Source organism: Panthera leo, chromosome A1 (genome assembly GCF_018350215.1).
Source record: "Panthera leo isolate Ple1 chromosome A1, P.leo_Ple1_pat1.1, whole genome shotgun sequence".
In the NCBI taxonomy this organism is placed as follows: Eukaryota; Metazoa; Chordata; class Mammalia; order Carnivora; family Felidae; genus Panthera; species Panthera leo.
Window position 1 is genome coordinate 116,581,985 of NC_056679.1, and position 11,801 is coordinate 116,593,785.

General features: G+C 47.0%; 1 protein-coding gene across 1 annotated transcript; it reads right to left on the reverse strand.

The window, feature by feature from the left end:
* Positions 1-90: 90 nt before the first annotated feature.
* On the reverse strand, positions 91-11,428 carry LOC122230042. Its single transcript, XM_042955695.1, has 10 exons — positions 11,360-11,428; positions 11,010-11,092; positions 10,463-10,549; positions 10,268-10,384; positions 6,103-6,251; positions 4,841-5,049; positions 4,685-4,768; positions 2,134-2,301; positions 1,163-1,318; positions 91-1,088 (listed from the first exon to the last, which is right to left on the reverse strand). Exons 1-10 carry the CDS (start codon positions 11,426-11,428, stop codon positions 927-929), a joined length of 1,284 nt encoding a protein of 427 aa, XP_042811629.1. The 3' UTR covers positions 91-926.
* Positions 11,429-11,801: the final 373 nt, after the last annotated feature.

The window sequence follows — 11,801 nt, forward strand, 5'->3', positions numbered from 1 at the left end:
GTCCTGTGTCATCTTTGTTGCATAGATTCTCTCTAACATAATTTTGTTGTCCTAGTGCCCTGAATGTCTTAATCCTCGAGTAACTGATAGACTAGGAGAAAAGACTTCTATCTATTGCTAGGAGCATTATTTCCTTTGAGGGCTCCATGGAGTGGAGACTGTTCTGTCACAACTTTTCAAATTTCTCTAAAGCACGAAGCCTGGGCCCTGGAGAATTTGGAGGGACTCTTGGGAATAGAAGGTCCTGGCTGGGCCTGGCAGGACAAACCAAGTTTTAGGCTAGAGAACTCATGGATTCAATATGGTTTTGATTCTTATTTCCTCTGGTTCCCTCACTGATACTCCTTCCTGCCATCTCTTCTCATGGCCAGAGGAACATCAGGCCTTGCTCCCATGGGAGCATACCTAGTAAGCTTACACACACGCACGCGCACACGCACACTGCAGACCTACTAAAGAATCTGGGAGAGTAGGGTTTGGGAATCTTTTTTCTTTAATAAGCTAAGTGATTCTGCTGCACACTTCAGCTTGTGAACCACCACATGTGCAGTGTAGAACTATAGTTCTAACAGGCTTGAATTTGAATTCTGGCTCTGTGACTTAGCGGACTTGTCCTTGGGCAGTTACTTAACCTCTCCTAGCTTTAGTTGCCTTACCTCTGAAATGGGGGTCAAGTGGCACCTACTACATAGGGTAGTGAAAAAGGCTAAAATGAAGAGGTGGATATTAGGTACCTAGCAGGGACTGACACAACGAGACCTGGTTAGTGGTATCGTTCATTATCCATAGTGAAGGTTAGCGTAGTTATCCCAGCTCCCTCTCCCTTCTGGGACAGTGAAGAATGAAGAGAGAAGCAGCTGCCCCTGAAAGACTACTGATCACCAGACTTCTTCCCAGGGCAGCCATCCAGCACGACTGGCCCCAGCCTAGCCTATACCCTGCTGAAGCTGCTGGTTCTGGGCTTGAAGCTCCTGGTTCTGTGTGGCCAGTTGGAGCGTGTCTTGCAGGATACCAGCCAGCAGGCTGCGGTGGTGATGTTCTGTGGTCATGGTCTGCTCCTCCCACAGCCCTCGCCAGGCTCGAAATACCTGTGCCCAGATTCAGAGATGCTTGTCAGTCAGCCTTGGAACCATTTCAAGGCCTGCCTTCTGTCCCCACTGACCTGCAGTGTATGGCATGTCCGAGCCCGGGCAGCCTGCACGTGCACGTCATAGAGGGCCATGAGGTCCTGCTCTGCAGTGTCCCGCTCTGCCTGAAGGGCCTCCAGCTGGAGTCTCCATAGTGTCTGCTCCCGGTGCCATCTCTGCCTCTCGAAGGCCTTCAGTGATAATACATATTCTTTGTTCAGTGCCACCTGTGTGCCAGGCTTTGTTCCTAAACACTTCATGTGTATTCATTCATTTTAGCCAATGAAACCCAGGGGAGGAAAGTGGTTGCCATTTTAGTTTTCCAAATCTGGTAGTTAGATTTGGAAACCATGAATCAGAGAAGTGACCTAACCTGCCCAAATTTGCATGGCTAGTGAGGGACAGAACTGAGATGACACATGCCCTTCAATGGTTCACTGTCATTCTTAGGGTAAAGTCCAAATTCAGAGGCATGGCACACACTGGTCTCTTTAGCCTCATCTCTGACCATGTACCTGCCGGGGCCCCCCAGATGGACAATCTGCAGTACCCAGACTGTACTTTGCCATTGCTTCCCTCTGGACCTTTGCTCATAAACCATAGTCCTCAGAACGTATCCTCCCATCCCCTCACGCTCACAAGTTTTGTTTCCTAATTTGGGCAAACAAGTATATTCAGTGCCTCTATGTGATGCGTATGAACTTCACACATGGAGTTCAGTCTAGTGAATTCCTCTGGCTGATTTGTTTTTCAAGTCTCAGCCTAGATGCCATCTTTGCTCCTCTCCTGCCTGAGTCAGGCACTCTTCTTTGTCCCCACAAGCCCCTAACTCCCTGCATCACTGCACTTAGCCCTGAAAATTGCTACATCTGTCCCCCATAAAGCTATCAGGATCATGAGAGAGGGTATGGCCCACTCTGTTGTGACTGAGGCTGGATTCCAGCCCCCAACACAATGCCTGAACCAATTAGAAGAAGCCTCAAGTCCCCTACTTGACCCTCCTCACCTCCTTTCCGGCCACCAGGCCTTTGACCTGGTCACCTTCCACCTCTTCCTCCTCCTGTTCCAAACGCTTCAGTTCCTTTTGGATCCATATCTGGTGCTGTTCTTGAAGTCTCTTCCTCTGTGCCTGGGCCAAGAAGAACTGCAGGGCCACATCTGGGGCGTGCCAGGCCTACATGGCATTAGTTTAGGCTCAGCCAGAAGTCTGTGTGTGCCACAGCCTCGGGATACGGTGCCCAACTTTCCAACAGAACCCCACCACCAGGGCTGTTCCTACAACTACGTCTGGAACCTAACTGTCCTGTAAGAGCCTGTGGCCTGGACAGAGACTTGGGGCCATGGGAGAAAGGTATTGGCTCTGCCAATAGGTGCCATGGAGGCCTTAAGGATCCTATACTCCTAATGTGACCCAGTAGGAAAACAGCCTTCCCATGCCCCTCTCTTAGGAATCATAGCCTGTCAGGTCCTCTCTTTGTCAGAAGCTCCATATTTGTCCCTGATGTTGGGGCACAGAAGCGGTAGACATGTTAGCTGTGCTCTGCAACTCTTCAGGCCCCCAAGAGCTTCCAGCTATTCTGGGGTACATGAGGTATTACCTGTTCCTCAGAGTGCCTAGGAGGATGCTTTTGGTGGAGCCCAGGTCCTAGAGATGCTGTTACTCCTACTACTGGAGGAAAATGCAATTAAGCCCAACAAAGGTGGAGGGCACCCAGCTCCACCCCAAGCTCCAAACCCACCTTTGGGCTCTCCCTGGAAGCCTGGGCTGTGGCTTGCTGTTGAATCTATCACCTGCAGAGAATATATTAAGAATGGGAATTCCATCCCCTTCCTCCTAGGATAGTACGTGTTAAGCTCAGGACTTTGAAATCAGACAGATCAGAGTCTCAGGCCCTCCTTTCCTTAGCTGTATAACCTCAGGCAGGTGTCTAATCTTTTGAATCCATTTCCTCACCTGTAAAATGGAACTAATAAAAGTTATAGAGGTGCCTGGGTGGCTCAGTTGGTTGAGCATCCAACTTCATTTCAGGTCATGATCTCACGGTTTGTGAGTTCAAACATTGCATCGGCTATCAGCACAGAGCCTGCTTCAGATCCTCTTTCCCCCTCTTTCTCTGTCCCTCCCCTGCTCGCTCGCTCTCTCTCTCTCTCTCTCTTTCTCAAAACAAATCAAATAAACAAAAAAACATTTTTAAAAAGTTGTAGAGAGGGGCGCCTGGGTGGCTCAGTCGGTTAAGCGGCCGACTTCGGCTCAGGTCATGATCTCACGGTCCATGAGTTCGAGCCCCGCGTCGGGCTCTGTGCTGACAGCTCAGAGCCTGGAGCCTGTTTCAAATTCTGTGTCTCCCTCTCTTTGACCCTCCCCCGTTGATGCTCTGTCTCAAAAATAAATAAACGTTTAAAAAAAAAGTTGTAGAGGGGCACCTGGGTGGCTCAGTCAGTTAAGCGTCTGACTTTGGCTCAGGTCATGATCTCATGGTTCTTGGGTTCGAGCCCTGCGTTGCGTTCTGTGCTGACAGCTCAGAGCTTGGAGCCTGCTTCAGAATCTGTGTCTCCCTCTCTTTCTGCCCCTTCCCTCCCCTTCTCAAAAATAAATAAAACCTTTTTAAAAAAAAGTTGTAGAGAGCACGAAATGAGATAAGACACCCAAAGCGCTAAGCAGTAGCAGATGCTGCTCAATAAATGGGAGCTTACATGCGTAAGTCCCGAAGCTCAGGGCTGTAAAAACAAGTTGTAAGTATGAAAAGGGTAGGACCAGGAGAAGGTGGACAGAAGCAGCATTCCAACCGCCCTTTGGCAAATCCTGGAAGACAGCACCCCCTTCTGCACAGGAGAGGCCATGCATTCTAAACGGATGCAAAAGCATATTGAACCTAAGGACTTGGGTGTTTGTACCTCTGCTGCCTTTGATTATCTCAGTGACCCTGAGACACTCAGATCCCTTCTCTGAGCCTCAGTTTGCTGACCTGAAAAATGTGAGCAATACTGTTTTCCCTGCTTAAAGTAATTTTATGGCTTCCCCTTGACCTTCAAGACAAAGTCCAAACATCTCAATAAATTTACAAAGCCCTTTATGACCTGGCCCCTACTTATCTCTTCAATCATTCTCTCTTGACTCTTCCTCAAAATATCCTACAGCAAAATGACCTGCTTGCAGTCCCCCAAAGAGATCAAGCGCCTGCTTACTTCCGAGACTTGACCTGTTATTTTCTGTGCCTGGAATGTTTGTTCTTCACTCATCTTTGCTGGCTACCTCCTTCAGAAATCAACATCCCCTGTGAAGTGTTTAGATGCCCTACTGAACCCTGTGTTGATAAGGCCTTCAAAGCACTGATCATGGTGTTATAATTGCTTCTCTCCAGAAGATTGCAAATTCCATGAGGACAGGGGTTTCCCAGGGCCTACGTGGCACTATGCCTGACACACTGAGAAGTCACTAAAATGTTTGGAAATCAATAAATTAGTGAACAAAGAAAGGGACTCCTCATAGTGCTCTGTAAATAGGAGAGAAGGCAGACATCAATGGGGTTCCTAAGAAGTTGAGCCAGAAAACATACCTGTAGTTCTGGGAGCCCCACAGCCTCAGCTTTGACCCCTTTGAGCATCTGGCTTCCTGGGCACTGGCTCCAGGCTTTTACCACCTATGGAGAGAGGGTTTAAGGTAGGCTCCAACCGCTACTCTCTTCAGCACCTCCAGGCCTCACCTTGCTTACCCGCAACTCTCGCAGTGCCCTGCCCAGCTGGCTGAGCCCACTTTCTGTGAGGGTGTCCCCAAGGAGGCCTGAACGCAAGCTCTTCAGGTTTGCCCGGCGGGCCCGTGCCTCTTCTACTGCATCCCACTGGGTGGGCCTCACCTGTTTCACCTGCATCCTCCTTCCCGAGGCCCCCAACAGAGCAGCTCTGAGTAAGCTCAGGGAGCCACCTAATAAGGGGAGACTCGGAGTGAATCACTCCTTCTGGACTCCAGAGCACACTGCCTGTAATACTTTTAATTTTTATTAATACTACTTACAAAAAATAGCTAACACCTATCAGGCTTTTACATGGGCTTGGCACTATGCTAAGTGTTTTTGTGGATCACCTCTTTTTATCCACACAACACTCCAATGAAGCAGCAACTCTAATTTTTTCTGCCTACCCCCACATTTTCCAGATGAACCGAATGAAGCTTAGAGAGGACAAGCAACTCCCTGGTGAGTGGCAGAGCTAAAACTTAAGCCCAATTCTGTCTGACATTAAAGCCTGTGCCTTTAATCAGGATACCAAATTGGCCTATGGATAAACATACTTTTGTCCTTCACTGCTTTATCCTTAAGGGCATGAACTGGCCTAATTTTTCTTCCTTACTCCACAGGGCCTGGCACAGTGTGTGGTCTGGGATTATGTTAGCCAAATTAATGTATGCTTACTAATTTTGGATATGGAGAGCCAGACTTTTTCTTTCTTTTCACTTTTATTGTAGAAAATTTCAAACATGTACAAAGTATAGGAAATTCAATCTACTTATCACTCAGCTTCAATAATTGTCAACTCACAGCCATTCTTGTTTGATCTATACCCTCCACTTGACCTCCCCTAAGTCTCTGACATCATATCATTTCAGAGAGGCCTGATTTTTAATAAGTGTATGAAAATAGGCAAGTTCTTTCCCTTCTCTGATCCTCCCTTTCCTCATTTATAAATTAGGCCTCCCTCCCTAAGTTAGATGTGTCTCATGGGGTTGTGGTAAGAATAAAATGTATTAGTGTGAAAATTCTTGGTTAACTGTTGAAAGCCTCTGAAGGGCTAGGGGTTGCTTTTACTATCAGCCCTGCCTTTCCAGACTTTGGCAACCTAGCCATACTGGGACCTTTCTGAATCTTGACCCTCCCAGAGGTGAGGCTATCTCTGGACTGGGGTTGGGGCTGCAGGTGTTTTGGTGAGAGGGGTGGTCAGGCATAAGTTAGATGTCAGAGCTCCCCAAAGAACCCCACACCCTTCCCCAGGCCACCTTGAGGGTCCAGGCGAAGAAGAAGACCAGTGTAGTTGTTTCCTTCCAGGAGCCATGACACGATCCAGGGCAGAGAGCCCTCTACCTCCTCACCAATAACCTTACCAGCCAACACCTGCAGCAGGGGGCAATCTCTGACAGAAGGAGAGAGGAAGAAAGGAGGTGTCCACTGGTGGATGGGGAAAGAAATTGATCCAAATTACATCTGATGGAAAGGTTGACTATTTCCAGAACTTTGGTGCACCACCAGGCAGATTTGCAACCTTGCATAGACCCTTTTTTAAATTTTATTATTTAATTACACAAATAATATATTCTCATAGTGCAAAATTTAATTTGTCTATCTGATAAGGGACTTGTATCCAGAACATACATTTATGTATGTATGTATATATTTATGCTATTTTTATTTGTTTATTTTTATTTTTTAGAGAGAGAGAGAGGGTATGAGATTTAGGGGCAGAGAGAGGGAGAGAGAGAGAATCCCATGCAGGCTCTGCACTGTGCAGAGCCTGAAGCAGGGCTCAAGCTCACCTGGTAAGGGACTCAAACTCATGAACTGTGAGAACCAACTGAGCCACCCGGGCGCCCCTATCCAGAATATTTAAAGAGCTCTTACACCTCAGTGATAGAAGACTAATCACCCAATTTATTTTTTATTTATTTATTTTTTAAGTAGGCAACACATCCAACGTGGGGCTTGAACTCACGATCCTGAGATCAAGAGTCATATGCCCTAGGGTACCAGGGTGGCTCAGTTGGTTAAGCATCCGACTTCAGCTCAAGTCATGATCTCACGATTTGTGAGTTTTAGCCCCGCGTCAGGGTTTGTGCTGACAGCTCAGAGCCTGGAGCCTGCTTTGGATTCTGTGTCTCCCTCTCCTGCTCCTGCTCTGTCTCTCAAAAATAAATAAATGTTAAAAATTTTTTTTTCTTTAAGAGTCACGTGCCCTGCCAACTGAGCCAGCCAGGTACCCCTAATCACCCAATTTAAAATGGCAAAGCAAAGTGACATCCACAAAAATGGCAGAGCATGGAACTCTGGGGATCTGTCCTTTTTCAGCAACATGTGGAAAAAATGGTCAGGATCAACCTTACAGGAACTCTGGGAGACAGTGAAAGGTTTACTACAACCAAGTGAATGCTTACCCAGGAGAAAGCAACTTAAGTATGTTGAGATCTTTGTGGTGTTTTAACTTAACCTAGCCCCAACCTCCTCCCCAGCACAGAAGTTGTCTTGAGGACAACAGCCCATGTTTCTGGAGGTGGGGTGCTTGGCTCTGGAGGGAGCAGAGTAGATTTTGTTCCCAAGGAACTGTGTTTGTTGTTTTCACTGTCTAGGGTTCCCCCCAGAGGACTGACGAAAAGGGCTTCCTTTTGTTTCCCTTACCTTGGAACTCTCTCAGGGCAGAGCAGCTATCTTAGATGATAGTCGCTCAAAACATTGAAAAGATGAAACAACAAGCAAAAATAACAGTTGGGGCAAACAACAGATGCATGGAAAGACTGGGAAGAAAAGTTGGGGAGTCAGATTGCGGTGGGGGGGGGGGGGGATGGGGGATAAGGAAAATTCCCCCATGCACCAAGGAATCTAGAAAGCCACACACATGCCCAGAGCAGGATGCAGGCTTAGAAAAGACCTGAGAAGATGGCAAGTTTTCATCTCTGTTTTTTTAAGCTCACTGTAAGCAGGAAGTAAGGCTAAGGCAGAGGTGTAAGTGGAATGGTGAAGCATAGAAGGACTGACCCAACACAGAGCCCATCTATGGAAAGCTGGAGATTTTTAAAATTTTTTTTTCTTTCTCTTTTTATTCCTTTAAAATGTTTTTGTCCCAGTAGAGTAAGGAATTCTATGTCAGGTCACTAGCTAACCACTGAGATGACAGAATGGAGACTTCAGTGGCAACAAAGAATCCAGCCTTTGCAAAAATTGTTTGGAAAGTAACTAAGCAAACAGATAGTTGCAGCCCACAGCAAGCAACAATGCAAACCCTAGAGGGGATGGGGAATCTCTTTTTCAGAGTTCCCCCATTATCATATCCAAAATGTCAGAGCCTAAGGAAAAGAAATGGAGACGTAAGAGACCAACAAAATGAAGAATATAATCTTTACAAAAATAAAAATTCTCAAATTGGGCAGTTTCCAACCAAAAAAATATCTGGCATGCAAATAAAGATGCATGGCCCAGGGGCGCCTGGGTGGCTCAGTCGGTTGAGCGTCCGACTTCAGCTCAGGTCATGATCTCGCAGTCCGCGAGTTCGAGCCCCGCGTCGGGCTCTGGGCTGATGGCTCAGAGCCTGGAGCCTGCTTCCGATTCTGTGTCTCCCTCTCTCTCTGCCCCTCCCCCGTTCATGCTCTGTCTCTCTCTGTCTCAAAAATAAATAAACGTTAAAAAAAAAAAAAATTAAAAAAAAAAAATAAAGATGCATGGCCCACCCACAGGGGAAAAAAAATTAATAGAAACTGTCCTTGAGGAAGCACAGACATTGGATTCACTAAAGACTTTAATCCAACTATCTTAAATATGCTCAGAAAAGTAAAGGAAATCAAGAAAATGATGTCTCAATGAATAGAAAGTACGAATAGAAGCACAGAAATTATAAAAAGGAACCAAAAAGAGGGGTGTCTGCCTGGCTTAGCAAGGGGAGCATGTGACTCTTGATCTTGGGGTTGTGAGTTTGTGCCCCACACTGGGTGTAGAGCTTACTTTAAAATAAAAATAAAAAAATAAAATAAAATAAAATAAAATAAAATAAAATAAAATAAAACAGGAACCAAGTAGAAATTCTGGAGCTGAAAAGTATAGTAACTGAAATCATAAATTCTCTAGAGAGCAGATTTGAGTGGGCACAAGAAAGAATCTCAGCAAAGTTGAAAATAGGTCAAAAAAATTATGCAAAAAGAAAAAAGAATGAAGGAAAATGAGCCCAAGAGGCCAGTGGATGCATGAAGCGTATAAATACATGCAGAATGAGACTGTCAGAGGGAGAAGAGAGGGAAAAAGGGGCAGAAGGAATATTCAAAGAAATAGTGCTCAAAAATTCCCCAAATTTATGAAAGACATGAATCTATACATCCAAGAAGCTCAACAAATTTCAAGAAGGATAAACTCAAAGAGATTCATGCCAAGACACATTATAATCAAACCACCAAAAGCCAAAGAGAGAATCTTGAAAACAGAGTAAGAGAAGCAACTTGTGATGGTACGAGTGATCCTCCATAAGAATGAAAACCAATTTCTCATCATGAATTGTGGAAGCCATTAGTGCCTGGCTGGCTCAGTCAGTACAGCATGTAACTCTTGATCTCCAGGTTGTGAGTTCGAGCCCCATGTTGTATGTAGAGATTACTTAAAAATAAAATCTTAAAAAAAAAAAAAAAAAGGAAGAAAGAAATTATGGAGACCAGAATGCAGTGAGATGACATATTTAAAGTGCTGAAAGGGGTGTCTGAGTGGCTCAGTCGGCTGAGCATCCAACTCTTGCTTTCAGCTCAGGTCATGATTGCAGGGTTGTGGGATAGAGACCCACATCAGTGTGGAGGCTGCTTGGGATCCTCCTTCCCTCTCTCCCTCCCTCCATCTCTCTCTCTGTCACTCTGCTTGCTCTCTTTCTCTCTCTAAAAATAATGCTGGGAAAATAAAGTGTGTCAACTAAGAATTCCATATCTGGCAAAACTATCCTTCAAGAACATGTGAGAAATTAAGGTATTCCCAGATTAGTAAAAGCTGAGGGAGTTCATTGCTGGTAGACCTGCCTTATAAGAAATGCTAAAGGATGGGGCACCTGGGTGGCTCAGCTGGTTGAGCATCCGACTTCAGCAAAGGTCATGATTTCATGGTCTGTGAGTTTGAGCCCCGTGTCGGGCTCCGTGCTGACAGCACAGGCCTGGAGCCTGCTTCAGATTCTGTGTCTCCCTATCTCTCTCTGCCCCTCCCCAGCTCATGCTCTGTCTCTCTCTCTCTGTCAAAAATAAATAAACATTAAAAAAATTAAAAAAAAAAAAAAAAGAAATGCTAAAGGAGGGAGTCCTTCACCATGTCAGAGGTGAGGAAATGAGACTCTGAGGCTGCCCTGGGTCTCTGCATCCATACTTCAGCCACACCCCCACCCTGTTCCCTAAAGCAGTCAGAAGATTCCATCAGACTTACAGGTCTCTGGGGAGCTGCAGGATCCTCAAGGTCCCTCGCCACATACCCCGGGTCCCAGGCCCCTCGGGAGGGTCAGGCCCTGGGCAGGACATGGTGACAGTGAGCAGAGAGCAGGCCCTGTGGAGGACAGGGTAGGATGAGACCAAATGCCTAAGGGATAGGGGTTGGGGGTGACAGGTGCCCTCCTGTCCTCACCTGCCTTCATCCCCTGCAGCTTGTAAGTATAGCTCTGAGGCAGCTCTTGAGTCAGACACCTCCACCTCACTGGCATTTTCTACCACCCTGGAGGATGGGGAGACGAGCTCAACTCCTAAGCACCTCCTAAGAGGTTCTGGGGTTCTGTCCAGCCCCCCAGAACCTCTGCATGGGGAGTCCATTGGGGTCCCAAGAGCCTGTAAGAACCATCCCCAAGGTTCCAAGCTCAGTATATCCCCTGAAAGCCTCTCATCTTCATTACCTTTTTTCTCCTGTCATCTGCCCAGTTCTGCTCAACGAGATACTCACATCACCCAGATGGTAATGACTGAGTGGAAGAGGTGTAGATGGATAGGGTAAGAAGAGTGAGAGGGCTGGGGATACGAGCTGCAGGGAAGATGATGAGTGGGTGTAATGAGCACAACCCCAGGTGCAGAGCTTCCCTTCTGCATGGCAGTGGGGAGAAACCTCCCACGGCTGGGTTTGGGGGTTTCAGCCCTGCCTTAAGACAAGCACCCTCAGATCCCGTTGGCCCCTGGAGACTCACAAGCCCAAAGGGGACACGTCTAACACTGATAGGTTCTCTCTCCCTGGAGAGAGCAGGTCCTGAGTCCTTCCACTGGGGCTGAGCTGCAATCACACAAGCACAACACCAGTTACAAACAGCCTTTCCCAGACCTCATCTCACAAGATCCTCCCGCTGGGGCTCCTTGAGTCAACCAGGGCACCAACATTCAGCCATTTCAGGCAGGAAATAGGAGACCTCAGAGAGGCAAGCCCACACTGGTCAGTGGCAGATGAGGCTAGACTCAGTCTCTTCTGGCTGCCTGCGAGCTTCAGGCCCTTTCCACAGCACCACCATTGGTTCCCAGGGCTCCCTTCCATGCAGGGTCTCACCTGCACCAGGCTAAGGGTGCTAACCCCAGGAACAGCGCCCCTGTGGGCCAGAGTTTCCTCAAACAGCATCTGCAACAGCTAAAGTGGAGAAAGGGGTTCAGTAGGGATGGAGAAAGGATAAATCTGTCCTTCAACAGTTTCGTGACGGTGAAGTCTATGCCCGGTTCTATGCTACGTGCTGCGGACACAGGGACACAGTGTCCAAGACAGAAACAGCCCCAGCCCTCACGGTTCACAGTGAGCCAGTCAAATGAGTAGACATTTTCAATGAGACCTGCTGTTTCCTAAAACAGGGGCCTGCCTATGATGAAGTTCTGAGGCAGCTATTTTGACTTGGGGGCATTTTGACGAAGCCCTGAAAACAAAACTTTCAAGTTTATTATCGGTATTATGAAAAACTGTGAATATTAGACCTTGCTGGATATTTCATGTTTGCACACCA